Source organism: Lycium ferocissimum, chromosome 4 (genome assembly GCF_029784015.1).
Source record: "Lycium ferocissimum isolate CSIRO_LF1 chromosome 4, AGI_CSIRO_Lferr_CH_V1, whole genome shotgun sequence".
Taxonomy (NCBI): domain Eukaryota; kingdom Viridiplantae; phylum Streptophyta; class Magnoliopsida; order Solanales; family Solanaceae; genus Lycium; species Lycium ferocissimum.
Window position 1 is genome coordinate 45,929,343 of NC_081345.1, and position 26,030 is coordinate 45,955,372.

At 32.3% G+C, this 26,030-nt stretch overlaps 2 protein-coding genes and 1 non-coding gene across 3 annotated transcripts; all 3 read left to right on the forward strand.

The window, feature by feature from the left end:
- The first annotated feature begins 10,149 nt into the window (after positions 1 to 10,149).
- TRNAS-GCU (transfer RNA serine (anticodon GCU)) lies at positions 10,150 to 10,231 on the forward strand. Its single transcript has one exon. It is a non-coding gene; the product is annotated as a tRNA-Ser (tRNA).
- Positions 10,232 to 17,812: 7,581 nt separating this feature from the next.
- LOC132053299 (mitochondrial uncoupling protein 4-like) lies at positions 17,813 to 18,944 on the forward strand. Its single transcript, XM_059445262.1, has one exon. The coding sequence runs from the start codon at positions 17,813 to 17,815 to the stop codon at positions 18,305 to 18,307; it is 495 nt and encodes a 164-aa protein (XP_059301245.1). The 3' UTR covers positions 18,308 to 18,944.
- Positions 18,335 to 18,748, forward strand: LOC132054107 (mitochondrial uncoupling protein 5-like). The gene has a single exon (XM_059446170.1). It carries the CDS (start codon positions 18,335 to 18,337, stop codon positions 18,746 to 18,748), a length of 414 nt encoding a protein of 137 aa, XP_059302153.1.
- Positions 18,945 to 26,030: the final 7,086 nt, after the last annotated feature.

Genomic DNA, 26,030 nt, shown 5'->3' on the forward strand with positions numbered 1-26,030 from the left:
CCAAAATAACCAGAAACCATAAAATCTTGAATGCCAAGAATACTTGTGTTTTTATTGAACTCGTTTACAACAATTTACAAAATTCTTTATACACTTATGCCGGTTAACATTTTCACAAAAATTAAACAATTAAGTATTTGAATGAACAAACAGTGAATCAACAAACTCCGACTCCATCTTCGAAACGAGTTTATCTCTGTTCTTCTCCTATTGTTCCTTCAATAATATAAGTTCATCAATATTGAACTTTTCCAGCAACCCATTATTGTTGTCAAAGAGGGAAAGATCACCGGAAATGTAAAGACGACCGGCAGGAGAGAAAACCATTAAGGAAACTCGAGCACCGGTCTTGATTTCGAGTTGTTGAGCTTTCTTGAAAAGACCAGTGCGCCTTTTAGAGAATGTGACTTTTCTTGATAAATCATTTGTGATTTTCTTAATGTCAATTTTCTTCTTTCCTGTTCCTTTTTTCATCTTAATACTAGTAACTCTTTAATATGTGTTTGTGTTTTGTATTGATTCTGATTGAAATTATTCTGAATACTCTTTCTTAATATATTTCTCTAGTGAGTTTGAGAAATTAAAACGTGTGAATTGGAGTTAAATAGAAGGTCAGCAACTATAAGGCATTGGGCCGAGAAATCTATTTGTGTTGGGCCTGCAAGCCGTTTGGGTTGGGTTTTCGCATAAATGTCCCTGTTTCCGGGTGGTCTTTAATTTTTATCCTGTAGCACTTTTCACAAGGCATAAGTTTCATTTTTTTGTGCGGATTGCCCTTCATTTGGGGTGGTCTTTAGTGTTTGCCCTTCAAATTGGCGGTGGCAGAATTTGCAAAACTCTGCCTTGCGAATTTTTTTAAAATTTTTGACTGAGCGGGGGTTCGAACCCGAAATCAAGAGATTTTTAGTGAAGGCCAAAATTTAAAGACCACTAATTTGAAGGGCAAACATTAAAGACCACCCCCAGCAAAGGGAAATCCTGCAAATTGCCCCATAAGTTTTATATCGTTCGGTATAAGTCTAGATTTTGTTGGGCATATGTATCATAAGATCTCACAAGTTGATCCGGACAAGATAAAACTTTCCACACCCAACAAAATCTGAAAAATACTACATAACTTATGCCGCATAACTTAATTCATATATAACTTATTCCGAGCAAGGCAAATGTTCTATTTCTGAAGATAAATATTATAGACATTTTCATTAAATGAATAGCAAGGGCAAAAATTAAAGACCATAAATATGAGGGCCAAAATTAAAGACCAGTGCCTTTGAAGTAAATCCGTGCAAAAATTTCGTTTTAGATTATGGTCGGAAAATATTTTATTTTTTTTTTGTTTTATTTTTATTTTTATGTGCTTTTCGTTAAACAATTTTTAAAAAAATAAGTTTAAAAGAAAAAATAAAATTCCTTAAACAATTGAAAAACTATTATAGAAATAAACTTTTAATTGCTTGGAGTAAGTTTAGTGTAAATTCTTAAATATATTCCTGAGCTTTATCAGAGTCTAGGAGTGCTTATCGGGTGGTTAGATTTGATATTTGCACTTAACAATTTCATTTATCGGTTATGGATTTTATATGTGCTAAATCGCTACCGAAACAAGAAGATATCTGTTAATTCGATTCGGCTAAACGATTATCCATTGATAATTGATAGATACATATTGATTGTGAGACTTTCAGAATTGAACCATCTTGCAGAATCCGCAATAGTAATTCCTAATAAAACAATGTTATTGCGGTGGCATTCCATATACAATTCACAAAATTGAGAGTAGAAAATTTCCATCAAAATGTAAAAGACCTAGTGAACAGCCAATTTAATGACAACAGAGACAAAATAGGCAACCTTCTAGAGTGCACATCCAAACATAGGTAGATGGTATCAAAATCCAGCAATATATGGTTTATTATTAATTTATTATAAGGATAAGAGTAAATGGTGGTTTATTATTATAAGGATAAGAGTAAATGGTACTACCTCTGCCTCAATTTATGTGGCACATTTTTCTTTTTCATGTGTCTGAAAGAGAATGTTACCTTTCTATATTTAAAAATAATTTAACTTTATGAGATGATTTACAGCCACACAAATATTTAAGTCTTGTTATGGACCAAAAATTTCAAAATTCTTACTTTCCTTTTTAAACTTCGTGCCTAGACAAATGGTGCACATAAATTGATACAGATGGTGTAGATTTTATTAGCTTATCAGCTCAAGTCTTTTCAATACATGGAATCCAACTTATTGTATAGATCTGTACTATCTTAATGGGCTATCGGTTTTCCGATATAAAATTTAGATAATCAGCTCCCGAATCAATAATACGTTATTTATATAAATCACTCTCAAACCGTTAATCTGATAACCTGATATTAATAATCCAATAACACATTGTTCAATTTTGAATACCCCTAGTTTTAGTCTTTAAATTTATCAAAACCAAATAGTTTTGTCATCATTTGACAAATTTTGGTTGTTAGATTTAAGAGGAACTGTGAAAAAAGACAAGGAAAATCTTTAAATAATACTCTCTCCGTCCAATTTAAGTGTCTTATTTTTCTTCTTGGTCTGTTTAAAAAAGAGTGACATTTTCTATATTTAATAAGTTGACAATTCAAATATCTTACATGACAATTTAAAACCACAAGATTCAAATGATATTTTATTACATTATACACACCTTTTGGTAGGAGTAAGGTCTGCGTACACTCTACCCTCCCCAGACCCCACGATGTGGGACTTCACTGGGTTGTTGTTGTTGTTGTTGTACACACCTTTAATTTAGGATCAAGATTCAAAAGACACTTATTATTTTGTGACTAAGGGAGTGTCTAGTCGAACTAAGCCACTTTGAATGTAACCATGGTGACTCCATCTTTCCCGGTATCATAATCCTGCTTGATATCTTCTGCTTGGAAAGACTGTAGCTGCAAATCCGGAAACAGATTCTCAGAAATGCATTAATGGAAGTAAATGTGTTCCAATTATGCTCTTGAAGCATCCAGCTTTTGATTAAGAGAATGAACCGAAAAAAGAACGAAACTGAAGAACCAAAAACTATTACCGAATAGCGCAACATTGACAAATATTACTGTAGTATCTTTTTCACACATAAGATCAAAATTACCTGATGGTATAGAACTCCTAATAATTCAAAAGTAACCTCCAAGCCCATCGGGACCTAAAACCAAAAAGTATTGCTTAATCAATGTTTGGTCTCAGGTTTATGCTAAACGCACTGAACGAAATGAGAAAAATAGAATCAACATTGCAAGTGGAGTTGAAAAGTAAAAATCATTATGAAACGTATGTGCAAAAGAAAATCCTCCAAAATGCCTGTCGTTTCACTATAAGAATAAAAATAAATTTAAAAGGTTTTTTTTTTCATATAATGATAGAAAAAAAAATTCTATTTTGTTGTTTTGAAGAAAGACCTATGCACCTAGGCTTAAATGATAAGTTATAACCACTCACGAGTGTGGTGGGATAAGAATTTGACACTCGTTAATGAGAGATCTCAAGTTCAAGCTCTAATAATATAAAATGTTTTTTGTTTAATAAATTAGGTACGACAAAAATTCAAATTAATCGAACTAATATATTTTGAACACCAGACAAATATAACCAAAAGCATATCAATTGTAAATCATTCTCATTTTTCTTTTTCTTTCTTTAATTTCTCTTTAAAACTTTCAAGCTATAATTGAAGGTGAGATACTATAGCATATGTTCCCAAATGCTGAGAACAATTGGCAAAAGCAAGACAAGGCCCAAATAGGAATTTACCATAGGTTTATACATGTTCCAATCCACTAGAGTTTGAGATTTGAAAGAATACGCAACCTTCTTTTCTGTTTATAATAAAACAGTTTTCCTTCATTAATGCATTAAACATGAATTCATAGAATGCAACTTGCTTTGAAGAGTCATTGTAAGAAGATACTTGTGTATCATATTCAAAAGTGATGGTTCAATTAATACTTAATACAGTTTGTGAAGATAGAGGTAAGGTTTGCGCACATTTTATCCTCCGCAGACCCTACTTGTGAGATTACACTGGTATGTTGTTGTTGATGTTACAGTTTGTGAAGATGTTTTGGCATTTCAGGCATTAATTGGACGATGTAGTATTTATGTATACAAGTATAAACTTAAGTGATAAGGTCACAAGGTTTGACAACTTTTTAGCGGACTGATGGTTTACTTTAGTCCATATTATTACGTTTGACGAAAAAAATATCCAGAATGAATTTGAGTAGTATGTGTAGTGAAAATATTTGTGCACTATTATAATTTATTTGGTCAAATTTTTAGAAAGCAAAATACTTATTTTGGTGTTAGTTGCTTGATCAAACTTTGCAAAAGAACGAAAAAGACACCTTTGAATATTAAAAAGTAGCAATTATTTTTCTGCTACATGAAAGAAGCTGAAAAACAAGATTCTTCTTATTTGTAGAAGCACAATTTAGTTTTGGTTTTTTCGAGACAAGATTCTCCAAACACAAACTACTTGTACAATATTAACATTAGTGTTATGAAATTATGAATGTCCATTTCTCAAATATAATGCTCCTTCCACCATGTTAATGGTTCTTCCTTTTTCTTCCACCATGTTAATGGCTCTCCCATTTTCTTCCACCATTTCATATATTAAATACATATGTATCACTATAAATAGAGGCATAAATTTTCATATGATATGTACTTGTAACACATTTTGGAAGAATAGTAAAAATCTCTCCTCTTTTGTCACTCTATTTCTATGGTATTCATCCTTTAATATTGTGACTCTTTTAGCTTCATTTTATAACACGTTATCAGCACGAGACTCTGCCGTTCCGAGCAAATACTTTAAAGCCTCGAAGGTATTGATTTTCTATTTTTCTTTACTAATGGCAAATCTTACCAAACGTGAATTTGTAGCTTTAGATATATCCGTGATACCTATATGTCTTGGATTCTTGACGCCGAAATTCACCTTAATGCGATGGGTCTGGCAGACACCATCAAAGATAAAAATGAGGCATCAAACCAAGACCGTGTCAAGGCAATGATATTCCTTCGCCATCACCTTGATGAGGACTTGAAAATGGAATATCTCCATTAAAGATCCTAACTTACTTCGTGAATAATTTAAAAGATAGATATGACCACTGAAGATGGTCATACTTCCACAAGCACGTTTTGATTGGCTCCATTTAAGGCTACAATATTTTAAATCTATTAAAGCATATAATTCTGTCATGTTTAAAATTATTTCTCAGTTGAAATTATGTGGTGAAAATATCACTGATCATGATATGCTGGAGAAAACATTCTCCACTTTTCACCTCGAGTATGCTCTCATAAACTTCAATATCGAGAAATGAAGTTCAAGAAATATTCGAGTCTAATCGCACATCTTAAGTGGTGAACAATATAATGAATTATTAATGAAAAATCATGAAAGCTACCATTGCACCGCCCATTCCCTGAAGTGAATGAGGCAAATTTTCGCCATTCTAGGCGTGGAAGAGATTGTGGCCCCAGTCGTGGTCGAGGAAGAAATTTTAATCATGATTCTCGTTTTGCACCAAATAATATCTTTCACCACCAGCAGTGTAAAAAGAAAGATGAAAAGCATAAAGCTGTGCAAAAGAAAAACTCAGAAAATAAATGCTACCGATGTGGAGGAAGGAGGCTTCGTCACGTACTGTCGTACGCCAAAGCACCTAGTTGATCCGTATCAAACTCTCTCAAAAAAGCAGAAAAAGATGCTGAAGCAAATTTTATTTCTGAAGATAATGTTGAGCCCATGCATCTAGATGTGGCAGATTTCTTTGAACTCCCTGAAGGGAAAATAGATCATTTGATCGGTGATGGATCTGTGAAAACTTAGATATTTTATAAGTGTCATTTGTATGTGGTTATGTTTTCATGTATATGTAATAAAATGTGTGTAATACTTTGTCTAATCATAATATCTACTTCGATGTTCACTTTATTTATTATTTCATTTTTGAAGAATCTATGGAAATTCCTCAAATTTTATTTTGAATCAATGACCAATCATGAAGATATTTGTGTGATTGATAGTGGAACAACGCATGCCATATTCAAAGATGAGAAATACTTTTCTAACTTACGTAGAAAAAGGGGAAATATTAATACAATTTCTGGCAATTCGAAATTGATTGAAGGCTCTGGAAGAGCTACTATATTTCTGCCTAAGGGGACGAAACTTGTTATAGAAGATGCATTATTCTCTTCTAAATCGCCAAGAAACTTGTTAAGTTTCAAAGATATCCGCCGTAATGGGTATCACGCTGAGACATTAAACGAAATAAATGATGAATATATTGCTATTACAAAGAATGTCTCCGGCCAGAAATATGTTTTGGAGAAATTGCCAACTTTGTATTCTGGACTGTATTATGCAAAAATTAGTACAATTGAAGCACACTCGATCGTAAACCAGAAGTTTAATGATTCAAGTACTTTTGTGATTTGGCATGACCGAATAGGTCACCCTGGATCAATAATGATGAGACGAATTATTGAAAATTCAAAAGGGCATCCACTTAAGAACCTGAAGATTCTTGAAAGTGGTGAATTTTCATGTGCTGCTTGTTATCAGGGTAAATTGATAGCTAAGCCATCACAAATGAAAGTTGACATTGAATCTCTTGCTTTTCTAGAACGTATACATGGGGATATATGTGGACCTATTCATCCACCTTGTGGGTCATTTAGATATTTTATGGTCCTAATAGACGCATCTTCAAGATGGTCTCATGTGTGCCTTCTATCTTCTCGCAACCTGGCGTTTGCGAAATTATTAGCACAGATAATACGCTTAAGGGCACAGTGTCCAGATCATCCCATTAAGGCTATACGCCTCGATAATGTCGGAGAATTTACGTCTCAATCTTTTTATGATTATTGTTTATCAGTTGAGATAAAAGTTGAACATCCTGTAGCACATGTTCTACCCAAAATGGCCTTGCTGAGTCATTTATTAAAAAACTACAATTGATAGCAAGACCACTGCTTATGAAAACACGGTTGCCCACTACCGTCTGGGGACATGCTATTTTACATGCAAGCATCTCTTATTCGTCTCGGACACCGACTCATTATAATAAATACTCCCCACAATTAGTATTTGGTCATGAACCAAATATTGCTCATCTCCGAATCTTTGGTTGTGCTATATATGTGCCTGTAGCACCACCACATCGTACTAAGATGGGCCCCCAAAGAAGGTTAGGTATATATGTTGGGTTTGAATCACCCTCTATTATTCGCTATCTTGAGCCATTGACGGGAGATTTATTTACTGCCCGATTTGCAGATTGTCGATTTGATGAAACAAATTTTCCACAATTAGGGGGAGAGAAAAAAGAAATTAAAAGAGAAATTGCGTGGAAAGTTCCATCACTATCTCATTTTGATCCACGTGCCCCCATATGTGAACAGGAGATCCAGAAGATCATTCACTTGCAAAAAATAGCAAATCAAATGTCAGACGCATTTACTGATTTGAAAAGGATAACTAAGTCACATATCCCACTGCAGAATGTGCCTAACCGAATTGATGTCCCAAAGGGACAATCTACTAGTGTCATAGCCTCAAATCTCGTACACACGCCTGAAGCGTGGTAGGCCATTGGGCTCTAAGGATAAAAATCCTAGAAAAAGAAACACGAAAAATGATCAAAATGACACTACGAAAGAATATCATGAAGATATTCAAGATCTGACTAATCCCGATACTCCTGAAGATATTAGGGAACCCGAGACTCAAGTAAATAAAGAACTATCATTGAGTTCTTCTGGTGATGGGATAAATTTGAATCGATCGAAGATTATGGTGGATAATGTTTTTGCATATAATGTTGCACTAAATATTATGAAAGACATTGACGATCAGGAACCCCAATCTGTCGAAGAATGTCGACGAAGATATGATTGGCCAAAATGGCAAGAGGCAGTTCAATCAGAATTGAATTCACTTGCCAAACGTGAGGTTTTTGGACCTATAGTCCAAACGCCTAATGGTGTAAAACCAATTGGCCATAAATGGGTTTTTGTGCGAAAAAGGAATGAGAGAAATGAAACTGTGAGATACAAGGCACGCCTTGTTGCACAAGGATTCTCTCAACGACCGGGTATCGACTATGAAGAAACATATTCACCCGTTATGGATGGCATAACATTTCGATATCTCATCGTTTAAGCCGTACATGAAAACCTTGAAATACATCGATGGATGGTTCATTTGCTTACCTTTATGGATCACTTGATAATGAAGTCTATATGAAAATTCCTGAAGGATTTAAAATGCCTGAAGCAATTAACTCAAAGTCTCGGGAGATGTATTTAATCAGATTACAAAGATCATTGTATGGTCTAAAATAATCAGGGCGCATGTGGTACAATCGCCTCAGTGAGTACTTGGTAAAAGAAGGTTATATAAATGATGCCATTTGTCCATGTGTTTTTATTAAGAAAGCAAAATCAGAGTTCGTTATAATCGCTGTTTATGTTGATGACATAAACCTAATTGGAACTCCAGAAGAGCTCCAAAAGGCGATTGAATATTTAAAGAAAGAATTTGAGATGAAAGATCTGGGAAAAGCAAAACTTTGTCTTGGTTTGCGAGATTGAACATTTGAGATGGGATCCTTATCCATCAATGCGCTTATACCGAAAAGGTTTTAAAACGATTTTACATGGACAATGCGCATCCTTTAAGTACTCGATGGTTGTTCGCTCACTTGAAGTGAGCAAAGATCCGTTCCGACCTCAAGAAGAAAATGAAGAGCTTCTTGGTCCTGAAGTACCATATCTTAGTGCAATTGGTGCACTTATGTATCTAGCTAACGCTACAAGAACTGACATAGCGTTCTCTGTTAATTTGCTAGCAAGATATAGCTCTTCTCCTACACGAAGACATTGGAACGGAGTTAAGCATATATTGCGATATACGAAGGGAACTAGCGATATGAGTACGTTTTATACTAACAAAGGTAGTACGGATCTTGTTGGTTATGCGGATTTGAGTTATTTATCCGATCCACATAAAGCTCGATCTCAAACGAGCTATTTGTTTACATGCGGAGGTACTTGCTATATCATGGCGATCCACAAAGCAGTCCATTGTTGCTACTTCTTCGAATCATGCTGAGATAATAGCTATTCATGAAGCAAGTAGAGAATGTGTGTGGTTGAGATCAGTGATACATTTTATCAGAGAAAGATGTGGATTGAAGTGTGATACAAAAATACCCACGGTATTATATGAAGATAATCGCATGCATAGGTCAATTAAAGGGAGGATTTATAAAAGGAGATAGAACGAAGCACATTTCACCAAAGTTATTTTCCACACGATCTCGGAGAAGAATGGTGATATTGATGTACAACGATTCGTTCAAGTGACAAATCCCGCAGATTTGTTCACCAAATCTTTGCCAACTTCAACTCTTGAGAAGATGATATTTAAGATTGGAATGTGAAGACTCCGACATCCGAATCTTGGTCTTCGTCGGGGAGTGAAAATACGCGTTGTACTTTTTTCCCTTAATCAAGTTTTTGTCCCATCGGGGTTTTCTTGGTAAGGTTTTTAAATGAGGCAACTCTCAAAGCGTATTACTAGATATGTGTACTCTATTTCCTTCATTGAGGCTTTTTCCCACGGGGTTTTTTCCCAATAAGTTTTTTAACGATGCACATCATCTATGGACATCCAAGGGGGAGTGTTATGAAATTATGAATGTCCATTTCTTAAATATAATGCTCCTTCCACCACGTTAATGGTTCTTCCTTTTTCTTCCACCATGTTAATGGCTCTCCCATTTTCTTCCACCATTTCATATATTAAATACATATGTATCACTATAAATAGAGGCATAAATTTTCATATGATATGTACTTGTAACACATTTTGGAAGAATAGTAAAAATCTCTCCTCTTTTGTCACTCTATTTCTATGGTATTCATCCTTTAATATTGTGACTCTTTTAGCTTCATTTTATAACAATTAGCACTTATAAAATGATTTGACCAGATACAGATTGCAACTATTTGAACTTATTCTTCGTTAAATTATATGTTACAAATGTTTCCAAAATAATACTAGTCCAACATAAACGAGAAGTCGCTTTGGCCGAGTGGTTAAGGCGTGTGCCTGCTAAGTACATGGGTTTTGCCCGCGAGAGTTCGAATCTCTCGGGCGACGAATATTCTTTTTCCCTTTCCTCTATCAAAAGTGGTCCTGGCAAAAGGCAAAGTCAATCAACACCTCCCCCTAATAAACCCAACCCCAAATGCGGTGACTCGGTCCTGTTCTTTCCAACTTTCTAGGCGATTGCGTCAAAACAAACAGGGAACATACTATATTTATTTGTTATTCCCTTTTGGGTGCCACACAAGTGTGAAAGTCAAGCACTCAAGCTGTAATTATTTGGTAAATTTCCTTTATTTGGACTTTTAAAAACTTTTTTTCTTATCATTTGTATTAAGTCCATCATGACTTTTTATTAATTTTTAGTGAGATCATCACTACGCATAAAATAAAATTAACATTTGGGAAAATGTCCATTGTCTACAAATCACTTTGTTTACACTTTTGGTTCTTTCCTAACCGGGGGAATTTAGAGTGCCGAGCTTAGATTTTCTGTGTTGATATGTATATATATATATATATATATATATATATATATATATATATATATATATATATATATATATTAACAAATGCAATAAAATGCAAACGGTTATGTTCAGGCGGTCAAATGTTCAAAATTGTCTTTAGTGTCTTAGGTACATTCCCGTTGACAACATTATTTTTTATATTTAGCTTTTGTTATTTTTTTTTTCGAACCACTTGAATGAAAATCCTGAATCCATCACTGTTCCTACCTTTATCGTAACAAAATCATCTTGTATTTGCCCTTGTTGTTTAATACAGATCCAACATGAATTGGGCAGACTCCATATGTCTAGATTTTCAAGAAAATAATTCAAATTTATCACTATTGTTTAAAGCTACATTCAAGCTAGAGCTCCGTTAGGGGTAAGCAACAATAGATGTTTTTCGAATGGCAGAATTAAGTTGCGTCGCGTAAGGCTCATTAAGGGGAAAACATTCCCTACTAAGAATTTTTCTATTTTCAGATCTCAAACATGAAATCTCTAATTAAAACTAAAGAAATATTATCCCGTATTCATCTCATCTCACCCCATGGTGGTCAATCTTCCACTATGACAGAGTCTTGATTCAATTGTGAAGTAGATTAAAATTACATTGTAAGGAGGTTGACACAAAACTATAGGTATTTCCTCGTTTGTATTTGTAATGCCAATAAGTTAACAGACTGATTTTGAATGGACAAGATTGGAACTGAGATTAAGAATATGGCAATTACATTATTTTTATTAAAATCAATAGACGGTGTTAAGTTAGTCTAATTTTATTTTTCTTACTGAAAAGGAAGGGATAAATACTTATTAAATTTTATTAAAATATACTACATTTGTCATGACCACAATAACAACCTTTAAAAATAGGGAAAAGGGTCAAATATCTTACTTTAGTTTATCCCGTTACAAGTTGGGGCCAAACATACCCCTACCTAGGGGTGTTCATGGTTCGGTTTGGGTCGGTTATTGGTTAAAACCATAACCAAACCAATTTAGTCGGTTTTTAAAATAAAATCATAACCAAACCAAGTAAAATAATAACCACCGGTTTAGTTATTGTGAGTTGGGGCCAATTTATGACTACCATGACAATTCAAAATTCTCTCTCAAAATTCCTCATTTCTAACATATTCCCACACATAAGTAAAAAAGAGATAGTAGGGTTTTTAGTCATTGGAATTGATTGGACTTGGATGATATTCTTTTAAGATATGGGCTTAAAAATACGTAAATAAAATTAAATTAATAATTAAAAGGTATAAAATATCTTTAATTATGAAAAGTTAATATTATACATATAAATAATTATAAAACTTATGCCTGGTTATAGTGCCTATTTTTTACTATTGACAATTTTTTTAAAAAACAATCTGGAAAATTGATTTTTCTAAAAATAAATCTATTAAAAATGGATTTTATTTAATAATCTGAATTTTTTTATATAAAACCCGCTTCTTAAAAAATAACATTCTGGAAAATTGGATTTTTTTTATTAAAAAATCTGGAAAATGATTTTTTTTAAAAATTAATCCAGATTTAAAAAAAAAAAAAACTTTACAATATTTTAGATTTTAAAAAAAATCATTTTCGCATTTTTTAACTATAATATCCAATTTTCGAGAATATATTTAAAAAAACGGGTTTTATTAAAATAAAAAGTTTCAGATTTTTAATAAAAGCCATTTTTCTTGTATGTATTTTAAAAAAAATCAATTTTCTAGATTGTTTTTTAAAAAAATTGTCATGTAGGCACCACATAGAATAAGTTAAATGTCATGTGGCGTCCATGTCACCCAATTCCAATGACTAGACTTTCTTATGTGGGAATATGTTAGAAATGAGGTGTATTTTTGAAACTTTGCTAACGGTAGGGGTATATTTGGCCCCAACTTATAACGGGAGGGGTATATTTGACTACTTTGGATAATGAAGGGCAAAGTTATCCAATAAACTAAAGTAGAGGGGTATATTTGAACCTTTTTCCTTAAAATATCATCATTTTTCTTTGTATCAATAAATATTGAATGTGGATAAGGGAGGTAATGTACTAAAATTTTAAAAACTTAGGAATAAATAAAAATGATGCTGACCATATCATAGTCTATTTTATTTTAGTTTTCTTGTATATATTGGGTAAAAGTAACATGGAGTAAATATTACGCATGTAAAACAAGCCACAAAATGAAGATGCTATAGCTTTTCTCCATTTTCCATTAACAGTTGACCACACAATTGGATGGCCCGAAAGGCCAAATTGGGGCATCAAATGCCAAGTTGATCAATGATCATTGGTTTTGAAAATGGGTACTCCTTCTGTTCCATGTTAGATACACTTTTTTTTTAATATATGTAGCATGGTCAACAATCAGAGACATTTATTAATGCTCCTGCGAGTGTGGTTTAGAGGTCAAATAAATGAATTTAAAATTATGAGATCTCAGGTTCAACGCACATTATAGACAAATATACTAAGATGGTTTCTTTTCATATATTCAACCTATGTGGATAAAATTGTCTGACACCTATCTTTGGTAGCAAGTAGCAGGTACCTCGTGAAATTAGTCAAGATATAAGTTGATCCGAACACCATGATTATCGAAAAAACTCATATGTTTGGAAGCCTGCTTAAAAAACCTGTGCAACGAGTGCAATTAGGTCATTTTACAAAATATTGATGACATATTTTTTATCACAATTAAATTTTAACTATTTTTTTCCGTAAACTTCACGTTCAATCAAATACGGTGAGGTGATGGAATATATGCTAACGCTTTTGATTGTGCAGTTTCAAAGTGCCGAGTAAAACTCTGGGGGCTCTTTAGTTTATTCTCAACCTATATGCACCATGAATTTTATGCAGAAAGGTTCATTCTGATCCATTAGTGACACATTACGGATTTCAACTTTTCGAGGCGTAATTCCTCACGTAAAATTATAAAAAATAAAAATAAAAAAAAACCTCTTTTCTGATTAACGATTTTTGTTCAAATATATATAGTTACTCCTATTTGTCATATTGTAACAAAAAGTAATCGAATTGGATTCAAATAATTCATATGTCTTACTTAATAAGTTAATGATTTAGACGGAACTTAAATTTGGTGAAATATACTAGTGCAATATTAGACAATAGTGTGTCTGTCTTAACAAAATAATGGAAAGATGAAGTTTCCAAATACTTCAAAACATGTACCACAAGGGGGCAAAGGAGAAAAGAAAAGCCAATTCCTTTACTTATTTTTTTAGTTTTAATTTGATAGGAGAAAAGGTAAATATTCTCTTCGATTATTTTTTCTGGTAATAAAGATAATTATATTATTAATTAAAAATCAGTAGATGATTTCACATTTCTTGGACACATGACACCAAAAAGTCATTGACAAAAGAGGTTAACACATAGTAAAAATTTATTTGAACTCGATATTTACACCAAATCATATTAATTTATCATCATTAAGTCATAAATTAAAGCAAAAATATGTAACCGTGATTTATTGATAAGAGTATTATGTGAAGACATGTGTCATATGGATTGGTTTAATCATCGGGGAAGAGTAAGCTTTTACAGAGACGGATCTAGGATTTATAGTTTGTTTGGTTAAACTTCTAAAATCAGTTTATTTTGAAAAGCATTTTAAAAAAAAAATGTTTTTCAAAAAAGTACTTTTTGTGAGAAGCAGTTTGTGTTTGGCCAATTAATTTAAAAAGCACTTTTGAACAGCAATTAACGTTTGGCCAAGCTTTTAAAAAAGTGCTTTTAAGTGTATTTTTCTCAAAAGTGCTTTTTAAAAAAAGTGCTTCCGGGGAAAAACTATTTTTTTGGCTTCTGAAAAGTGCTTATGGTACTCCTCAAAAGTACTTATTTTTTCCCAAAAGCTTGGCTAAACACCTCACTTTTTTTTTCTTTCAAATGAACACTTTTTGAAAAAAATAAGTTTGGCCAAATAGGCTATTAATGTTTATGCGGTATGTTTTCGAAATCTTTTGAGTTACCGAGTTTTAAATTAATAATTTATACATATTAAATAAAAAATTTAAAACTAATACAAAGTTTGAATAAAGCTACCGAATCGTGCAAAATCCGTGACTTCTATTTACCTCTGAGCTTTTACAATACATAGCAAAATCAAATTCCCGAAAACACCATTACTATATTTCGCTATTTTTGTGGTTTTTCACTTGATTTGTAATACCCGTTTTGAGACTCAACTGATCCGATCACATCATAACATTTCACTTTGGGAGTAAAGGCTCCCTACCAAAGGCCAACAATTTTTAGGACTCAAATTGAGAACTCTACTTAAGATGAGAGAGTACTTATCATTCATCATTATGGTTAATGATATATTTTGCTAACTATATTCGTTTTGCTTGAATTTAAAACAAAAGGTTTACTGGAGAATATAGGGTCAAAACAGTCTAGCAATTGACATGTTCTAAAACAGATTCAAAGTCCGCCATTCAATAGATATGTACGTGCATTTATTCACTATTTTTATACTCTGAGTGGGTTGACAAAATTCTAAAATAATGTCTTTAGTTATTGGTCAAAACTACAACCAAATTGAGAAAGATTAAAAAAAATATGCTAAAGAAGGCAAAATTGCTTAAGGGACAAAGAATTTAAACATAAAAGTTGTTGGGAATCACGTATTAGTAAAGGAATTCCTAGAGGTGAAGTATATCCAAATTAGTATAAATGGATTAATATTTATTTCAAATAGCTATTTTCCAAAACTAATACATACAAGAACCAATTTCAAACACGCACATTATTTTCTAAACAATCCAAACGTCAATATTTTTAAATCCTCGCATTAAAATCTCGAATAATGAAAAGGTTTTCCTTCAATGCCCATAAGAATTTTGAAATTTCAACTAAGGGATTTGATATGAATTTGGTTAAAATATATTAGTAATTGATATTGTAAAAAAAGACGAAAATATAATTACTGAGTTACGTAGAACTTTTGGTATGCTTGGCTAAAGCGGATGTGATAGCGTAAAAATACATAGTAATATTTTTACTTACTACGCACCTATCAACTAGTGATAGAGGCGTTAATCATAGGTTCTCTTTTTGGTTTTCATCCGGCGTCCAATATTTGGATCACGATAAATTTGGATTCATTTTTTTGCGCGGATTGCCCTTCGTTTGGGGTGGTCTTTAAATTTTGCCCCTCAAATATGTGGTCTTTAAATTTTGCCCTTCATATTTGTGGTCTTTAAATTTTGCCCTTTGCTTGGAAAGATGGGCGAATACAGGAAGTTCTGGGTTCGAACCCCCGCTCGGAGCATAAAATAAAAAAATAATTTCGCAATTCAAACGGGGAGGAGTGTATGCGGATCCGGCATACAATCTTTAAGAAAAAAGTTAAAGTTATGCCGGAAAACAAAAAAGAACAAAGTAGGGGCATACAAAATTTAAACTTTGTCTTATAAGGCAAACTTTTTCTAATATTCCTTAAGGAAAACTTAATGGGGCATACTTTTAGTTATGTTTTATGGACACACTTTTAGTTAAGGCATTACTAAAGGTTTACCTTGAAAAGTTAAAAAAAAAAATACATATATATGCTTCAAGGCAAAGTTTGCCCATAAGGCATAAGTATGCCCCCATGGCATAAGTTTGGAACAATGATAAAAGCATACTTTTATTGAACTTTTTCGATCACATAAACTTTGAAGGAATTATCAAAATGCCGGAATCGGCATACTTATGCCAAGTATGCCCATAAGGCATAAGTATGCCGGGTTCGGCATAAATAATTTTAATTACGATGGGGGCATAGCGAAATTTAAACTCTGCCTTGCGATTTTTTTTTAAAATTTTGACTGTGTGGGGGTTCGAACCTGAAACCCATGGGATTTAGCGAAGGGCAAAATTTAAAGACCATCCCAAAAGAAGGGCAATTCGCATTCGTGATTCATAAAGCCCATTAAAGTAGAAAGCATTTTTTACCAAAAAAAAAAAAATCTTACCCAACACTCAAACTTGAAATCTCTAGTTAAGGATGGAGGAAAAACTAAAGGAAAACAAAAAGCATAACAAAATGGCTAGTTGTACGTATTTTCTAATATTCCTTGGCTTAATACATCGATAATTTCTTGAACTTGTCAGTAAATTTCATCTAAACACTGGAACTATGATGTGCTCCAATTGAGTAATGAACACATGATAAAAGTCTTCCTATTGAACACATTCGACTCATAATTTGAAAAAAAAATTATGCGCAAGTCCACAAGCACCCTTTACATAAATAATTTAATTACATTATTAAATATGCGTCCTTCTTTAGTTATACAAATCAACATCAATTGAGACACGCATGAGGTTTTACGGATTAGTTAGACTAAAGCGTATAATTAAAGGATAACTTTTAAGTAGTTAACTTGTCTACGTAATGAGTGCTTGAAAACACAGACAAAAGATTTTGCAAAATTTTGACGAAAATGTCAAATATAAATACTTTCTCATGTGTTTAGATACTAAATTTGAACATACTATAATTCGAATATTAAAATACACTAACAAGCTCGAGAGGCTCTTGCCTCTCGATGTATTCAACCAAATTTCTTTTAACTTCATTGGTAGGAAAGTACCTTTTTGTTTTCTTTTCAAGCGTATTCACATATTGCAACCAAAGGAAATTTCCAACGAGTAATACATTACCATTGTCACATTCATTAATTGGGACCCACTTTCCCTCCGCCGTTTGGTAACATGTTCAAAAAATAGAGAAAAACCTATAAATTCCACTCCCTCTCCTTTCTTTTCTTTCCCCCTATAAATTCCTTTCTTCCCCTTCTCCTCAACTCACAATTCATTTTTTTTTCCCAATCTCTTACAACATATGTCTCACAGACCCAACATTCCACACTTCTCATCTATAGCTTTTGGTCTCCATTCTCATCTCCTGGTTTCCAGTGAGATGTCCTCTAATTCCAACTGGTCTTAACTATTTCTTCAATCAATTTATTCAGTTTTCACTACCCCAAATTCTTACTAGAAATAGTTTAAATATATCCCTTCTATTATACTTTCGGTCAAAATATACCCTCCCCGTCATATTTTTTTTTTTTTAGTGCTACCAAATTTATTTTGATTTCTTGAAACATGGGTGTTAAAGGATTTGTTGAAGGAGGCATTGCTTCTATTATTGCTGGATGTAGTACTCACCCACTTGATTTAATTAAAGTCCGTATGCAACTTCAAGGAGAATCTCCGGCCACTGTTCAGAATCTCCGGCCAGCACTTGCTTTTCAGAGTGCTACTACCAATATCCATATTCCGGTTGCTCCGACCCGTGTGGGACCCGTTTCAGTAGGTGTAAAAATAATACAACAAGAAGGTGTTAAGGCTTTGTTTTCCGGTGTATCAGCAACTATGCTAAGGCAAACACTTTATTCTACGACCCGAATGGGGTTGTACGATATGTTGAAACAGAAATGGAGCGACCCGGATAACGACAGTAATATGTCGTTATCCAGGAAGATCCTCGCTGGCTTGATAGCCGGCGGGGTGGGAGCGGCCGTCGGTAACCCTGCTGACGTGGCGATGGTCCGCATGCAGGCAGACGGCCGTCTCCCATTGGCGCAACGACGCAACTAGAAGAGCGTTGTTGATGCCATTACTCAAATGAGTAAAAGCGAGGGAGTTACTAGCCTGTGGCGCGGTTCATCCCTTACAGTGAATCGCGCTATGCTAGTAACAGCATCGCAATTAGCATCATATGATGAGTTTAAAGAGATGATTCTAGAGAAGGGGCTTATGAAAGACCGGCTTGGGACCCACGTGACAGCGAGTTTCGTGGCGGCTGTGGTGTCGAATCCTGTGGATGTGATTAAGACACGTGCCATGAATATGAAGGTGGAGCCAGGGATGGCCCCACCTTATAACGGGGCACTTGATTGTGCTATGAAAACTATTAAAGCTGAGGGGCCAATGGCTCTTTACAAGGGGTTTATTCCTACAATCTCAAGGCAAGGACCATTTACTATTGTGCTCTTTGTTACACTGGAACAAGTCCGCAAATTGCTCAAGGATTTCTGATGATGACGACGAAGAAAAAAGTGGAATTTAGTATCACGAATTAACAAAAAAATGTTTCGTTTAATTGATGTTTTTAAGTTTTAAATTTGTTACTTGAGTCTGGGAGAGAAGTAATACCAAGTCTATGGCCAAATGTTGTGTTCTTAGATCATATACTATAATTACTTCTATATAAAAATGATTTCTTGTTTGGTGGAATGATTTATTGATTAACCAACTGTTGATTGAAGCAACTGTTATATTTTCTTTTAATTCCTGATGTTTGTTGTTATTGAGAAAAGAGAGCATGAATTGGAATTCAATTGAGCCTAATAAAAGGCATTTAACTTCAAAGGACATCAAACCAAAGTCATTATTGAAGGTTATGTTCTTTCTGACTTTGTAAAGATCACCCATTAATACAGCACAATATTATTGATTCCAAATTTCAGAGCAATGTCTATTGTGCTTTGCTATTTATCGAAACTATTAAGGAAAAGGACCACCTTTCCTTTTATGATATTTAGCTTATTTTTGAAAATCGGGTTTGGGTAATTTATATGATGACAATTTATTTATTTTGTCGGTAAGGTTAAATAATATATTAGCAAATTTTAAACCCGAATCTAATGTCCAAAAGGGTGACTTCTCAAGAATTATTTGGACAACTTTTAAGAAATTAATCCAAATGATAATATAAAAAGGAATATTTATGTAAATCAGTCGGTGTACATATATATGACACCTTAAGCGAACCCATTAGTAAAATCCTCAAACTATACATGACCCAAAAAAATTTCATATGCTATGTATGAGCTCGAGCATCGATGTGGCATAGATCAAAGAGCAAATTTAAAACGTCTGGTGGGCCAAAAAATATATATTTGTCACTTTTAGCATAGCTTTTTTTTTGCTTATTTTCGTTACTCATTTAAAATCATTTTTCAAGTTCATTAAAAATATGCATTCATGGTAAATTATGCATTTCATTTATTACACAAACATAATGGACAAGTAAAAGTGAACGGAAGTATATTCCAAAAATAATTTATTTTTTCTATTTTATCCTTAGCATTAATCACTAATTCCAAATCATTTTTTCAAAATCATTAACACTATATACCAATTAATATGGGTATCATGGTAATTAACTTCATTTATTATTTTTTAGGGGACATATAAAGCTCATAGTGAATGGAGGAGTACATACTATGACTCATTAACAAAAGTATGCACAAGTCAGCTGTATAAAATGTGCATATCACTTACCCAAATTTAAACATGAGACTACTTTGGCCAAATTTTATAGCACCTCAATTGACCAAGTCGACGTGATATTATGTGTAAACCGCCTGATTTACATCCCAAAGTTCTATTTATGGGATAATTGATTTGTTGTTAGCTGTGCAAATGAGATTTTTTTTTCTCCCATTTTTAGTGATAAGATTTTTATTTTTATTTTTCAACCCCGTCTTTCTGATGTAATGCTTCTAGACATTTAGAACTAAAAAAAGTTACTCCTCTATCTCAAAATAATTGTCACGTTTCGCTTCTCGAGAATTAATTTAACTAACTTTTGGAGCTAAGTTGAATTAGATTAATTCAATATGTTAAAATTAAAGTTTAGATCTTCAAAAACTATACGAAAAGTAGTATAAGTTGCAATTCTTCTAATATCAATATGATGAAAAATAGATTTTAAATATTGGTAAAAGATTATGTAATTTAATTCTCGAAAGTCAAACATAACGAATATTTTGGAATGGAGCAAATATATATAAAAGTAAATTAATTCCGAAATATTTGGGTCGTTAATTATTTTCTTAAACAATTAAAATGTCTATTTAATCACAAAAGAACAAGCAACACCATGTTACGTATGTGGGAACAATATATCATGCGCACCTTCAAAAGACAACACAACAAAAATAATGTCAAAATGATTATTTGGCCGCCAAATAAGAGTAATTATTTTCTCTTTTATTTTCACACGCTTTGACCTGAGAAATTTTGAAAAAGTCGTGGTCATATTTGTAAAGTCAAAAGGTGTTGAATCCGACTTTACATTTTTTTTCAATTTCACATTTGGTAATGATTGATATGTCGCCTGATTTTTTTTTTAATTCGTTAGAGAATACCCGAAAAATAATTAAAAAAAGGAGTTACTAAAGGATCATTTCAATATATATATTTTAGTCCCAAAAGGGTTGGTCTCTTTGATAAAATGAAAAGGTTATTATTAGTTACTTCTTGACCTTTATTCTTCTCTTCTCTTCTATTTTTTTTTTTTTTTTTTGTCAAATATAACTTTCAGATTTTGCTAAGAGGCGATTAGTGTTCCTTACAATAACAAATAGTCAAATCTAATGTTTTATGATAGAGAAAAGCTTTGTCCATTGTTAGACTATAACTTGATTTTTATATAATTAAGTTAACTTCACTAAATATTGCACGTTTCAGTCTCACCTCATCAAATCCATTGTCAACCCCTATTTTTTTTTTAATAATAATATTCCTTATTTTATCACTTATGGGCTTAATAAACAGCAAAGCCAACTTGCAAACATGAAGCAGGGAAAATCAATGAAGAGTGTGAAGATCGGATGCAAATTCAAAATTTGAAAATTACATATTGAATTTGAAATTGTACTACAATTCACTTCATTATTGTGTTCGAAATATATTATTTATATTTATTTAGTGAAAATTTTAATGTGTATACAATGTGCGAGCTAAAGTTACTGAATTCATATGAATTGATGTTTCAAATCCCCCTCTGTGTGATCTCTCCATCCCATGTCAAAGGACTCAGATTCAAACTTTTTGAAATGAAAAATTTCCCTGGGGAGAGCACTTCCCCGTTAATAGGCTTTATACAATACAAATTTATATTAGTGAATCAATGGATTTCAATTATTTGTACCATGATAGTGAGAAAAAAAAAACTAAGGGACATCTAGCGAATTGATGCGCTTCCCTAATTATTGATATTAATGTTGCACTTGAATCTGTTAGAAAACTATAAGAAGAAAACAGAAAACAAAGAAGGCTTGAGGCATGAGAACGACTTTCTTTAAAGAAGATATTGCACGTACATAGATTTAGGGAAAATACTGACAATCTTCTTCTTCAGGATACAACAAGCCACAAATTTGATACTCGGTATCACGTGCAACCCACGTGCCGAGAAACTAATTCAAATAAAGAATGACTTTACAAAGATTTCTTGTGTGTTAATTTCAAACTTCTTATACATAAAAATATCTCTTAATTCGAATAAAAAGACATAAAATAAAATTATACATAAAAATATCTCTTACAAAAAAGACATAAAATTTTAACCAAAAAAAATTGTAAAAGGTTGTATCAGATCCTACCTAGTAGTATGAGTTTGATGAATTTCACGTGATTTTTTCTCATATGTCTAAGTTTGGTAGGTAGAATTATTCGGTACATGTATTGATGAGAGTTAGTTTTAGATGCTTGCAAACTAAATCAAACACTAAAATTATATACAAATATTTTTACAAGAAATAAATAGTTTCTTCAAAAACAGAAACAAAGAAAGAAGAAGATAAAAAACATAAAAGGCATTCAAAATGGAAGAGGTTTTGGGGTAAAAGCAATTATTAGAGGTATACTTATCATGATTGTGGTGGAGTCGTACGTATATCTTCATTTTTAATTAGAGATGTCAAATTTAAACCTTACATAAAAATTTACCTTTATCAGGGAGTGTTTTATCCTCAATAAGAAATATATACAAGATCACTTTTTTCAAGTTCGCAAAAAGAAAAAAGAATGTGGAGGAAGTTTATTCAAATTTACTTTTCGAAATTGAGGAAAGTAATGATAAATCTTAATAATTCAGTTGATTGCCTACCTATATGTTCACGTTTTTTGTGAGGGTCTGGTCGGGGACAGACCCACGTAGTAACTTGTGGGTGCTTGAACATCCATTATTAATTGTATTTTAACCTTGATTAAGTACTTAATCAGGAGAAAGTACATCAATTTGGTATGAAATATTGAGTGCGATTTTTTTTTTTGGTAGGACATTTGAATTTAATTTAATAGTAGTAGAGCATCAATAACCTTAAAGTTCTAGATCAAGGATTGTTTTACCCTCAATATAGAATATATACAAGATCAAAATTATTTTTTATATATAGGATAGATGTTGACTCCCCTTCTTTCTATATTTACTTCATTATATTTTAAATCTTCTTAGTGAAAATTTTGACTCTGCTTCTATTCTTGACTCGTATTCACATTTAATCGAGCTCCAATACAAATATAAGAAACTCCGTGGAAAATCAAAATAAAAGTAGAGTGGAAGAGGACAAATTGGTATCATCTTTAATGAACTATTTTACAAAATCTTATACTACGTGAATCGGCATATGCGTGCAACACATGTGCAATTTATGATTTTAATACATAAATGTGATCATACAATTGTTACTTTATGGGAAGATTTACTGAAAATAAAGGTGATTTTTTTGAAAAAAATGAAAGATGATGAATCAATCCTAGGCTTTTGTGAAGTTAGAGTCTTAAAATATTAAAACATACACTACCTTATAAAGCCATTATACCAACCTAGAAATTAAAAATACTGAAATGAACATACACCAGGAATATCGCCTATACAAAAGTATTATGTAGGATACGTTCAATCACATGTTTGTACCCATAAAACAAATATAAGAAAAAAACATGGACCAAATCAAATTTGTATTGTTCATTTTTGTAGCTTCAGACGATATTCAATCATTTTGATACAACAAACAAATCATTATACGATGATCTTCAATTTGATAGGAACTTACATTATCCTTTCATGTATAATTATTTGTTTAATTTTTTGTAATGATATTAATGTTATTTTACACAAATATATACTACATGACTTAGTATCACGTGCAACGCACGTGTCGAGAAATTAGAAAAATGACATGTTTATGTAATTGATTGCGTGTAAATAAAGTATTTTAGGGAAAAAAATGTAGAGTGAATAATATAATGATCAAGCTAAAAAAGAACAATTAATAATTGTCGACTTTGGATGCCCGCGCAATTACTGATGTATGAATAGAATAAGGATAGAAGTTTCTGCACCCTCATAAAACGAGTACAATGTGGATAAAGATTTTTCAATTGTTGGGAAACTATTAGATACAAATTTTATGTAACTAGCACGAATTTTTCATGCAATGCATGTATTCAAATGCTCACGTAATTAAAGGTGGAAGGTTTTTTTACCTTTCAATAAAATGTTATTTCCATGACACCTTTGCACAAAATGAAATAGGGAAAAGGGTCTTTGAAAAAAATTAAAAATATCCTCCGAACTTATTTTGGGTCAAAAATACCCCTCTACTTTGGAAAAATGGCTAAAAATATCCTCCGAACTTATTTTTGATCCAATTCCCTCAAACTTCAAAACTTGCGTATTGGGGGAATACAAAATGAGTTGTTATTTAGTTGGGTCGGGTTTAAATGATGGAGTGGGTTTAAAAAATGAGTTATTTTGGGAGATAACGTTAAAAGGAGGATATTTGAAAACTTTAAGGATGAGAGGGGTATTTTTGACCCAAAATAAGTTCGGAGGGATTTTTTTAGAATTTTTGACTTTTCCCAATGAAATATGTATTAGAACAAACTGAAGGAAGAGCCAGTGGAGTGGATTAACCTTTAAACTTAACATTTACCAATTTATATATTTTCTTACTAAATTTAATATTATTAGGCAAACACTTTAAATATCATCTAGGTCATTTTTAAAATGTTGTTCTTGTTAATACGAGGTACACACGTTAAACATGACAACGAGATGAAAGTGGTATTCCTTTTAAAAGGTTGTAAGTATTTAAGAAATATTTTCTTAATATAAACGGAAAGCGTGTCACATAAATTGATATAAATGGTGTCAGGACCACTTTTATTTTGGAGAAACGAAAAAGAGATAATTGTCCAAAACACATCTAAACTATTGTTTTTTTGCAAGTTTCACATCCCAAATATCAGCTATTTCCTTTTCCTAGCTGAACTATCACCATCTATGTATTATAGCACGCCTCTCATACCTAAAAAACCTAAACCCAAAATTAATAGTTCATATATGTTTTTAACCATTAATAACTCAATAGAAAAGGATTAATATAAGTAATTAAGGACAAAAACCAGGGTTTAATATCTGACAGAATCCAAATCTTGCAGCGACGCCACTTTGTCTTTGGTTTTTTTTAGACAAGAATTTGACGGTTTGATTGCTGAGACCGTGCACATATAACTTAATACCCTCAGTTTTCTCATAAATTACAATATTGTCAGGAATATGTATAGTGTAAGTATATACTAGTAAGGAATTGCCCGTGTTGTGCACGGGCCCAACTTCAAAATTTCTTAAATTGTAAATTTTTCTATTCACAATAAATTTCTCAGGTTCTTTAGTTAGTAACCTTTACACATGAGATTAAATCTGATCTACTTTTTAAATATATAATATATTGATATGATTTGTACAGTATTAACTCAAATTGATTAGATTTTACCTAAAAATAAAATGCATTCTAGTGTAATAGCTTATTCAAACTTTCTCTAAATTTCCTGAAAGTTTAGGCTATAGTATATTGGGGAATGAACAATTTATAAATTCCCATTCTCTTCGGCAATGAGTGTAAAAAGAGTGTTGCTTTACTTTTATTAAGTTCTGATCATTCGGAGCCGTTTGTCTATAGAATGTGTCTTGTTTTTAAAGAACCTTTTTTCAAAATAATGTTTGGTTATACACTTTGGATTGATTTTTTGAAATATTTTTTAAGGTGATTTTTTCAAGTGAAAATCTAATTTCAATTTTCTTCAAAAGTTAAATGTATGTCCAAATACAATTTCAACTTCAAGATATCCTTTTTCAATTTAACTTCAAAAATACTACTTCTTTTCAATGCATGTCCAAATATAATTTCAACTTCAAGATATCCTCTTTCAACTTAATTTCAAATACTACTTCTTTTAATTTCAAATATCATATATTATGTCCAAATGCCTATTAAGAGGGTGTTTGATTGGCTTTTTAAAAGTAGTTTATAAGCTAAAAGTCAGCATAAATGACATTTCATCTAATTTTCAACAATTATCTAGATGACCAGGCAGGCATGTTGACCCTCAGGCCTGGTTATCCCCCTTATATATTAGTAGTAGATAGATGGTAGAAGTAGAAGACAACGCTTTGAGCTAAGAAATTTTGAAAAAGTTCTGGTTATTCTTGTAAATTTTCAACGGTGTTGAATCCAATTTC

Coding starts and splice junctions, on each gene's coding strand:
- LOC132053299 (XM_059445262.1), top strand. CDS start 17,813: ATGGGTGTTAAAGGATTTGTTGAAGGAGGCATTGCTTCTATTATTGCT.
- LOC132054107 (XM_059446170.1), top strand. CDS start 18,335: ATGAGTAAAAGCGAGGGAGTTACTAGCCTGTGGCGCGGTTCATCCCTT.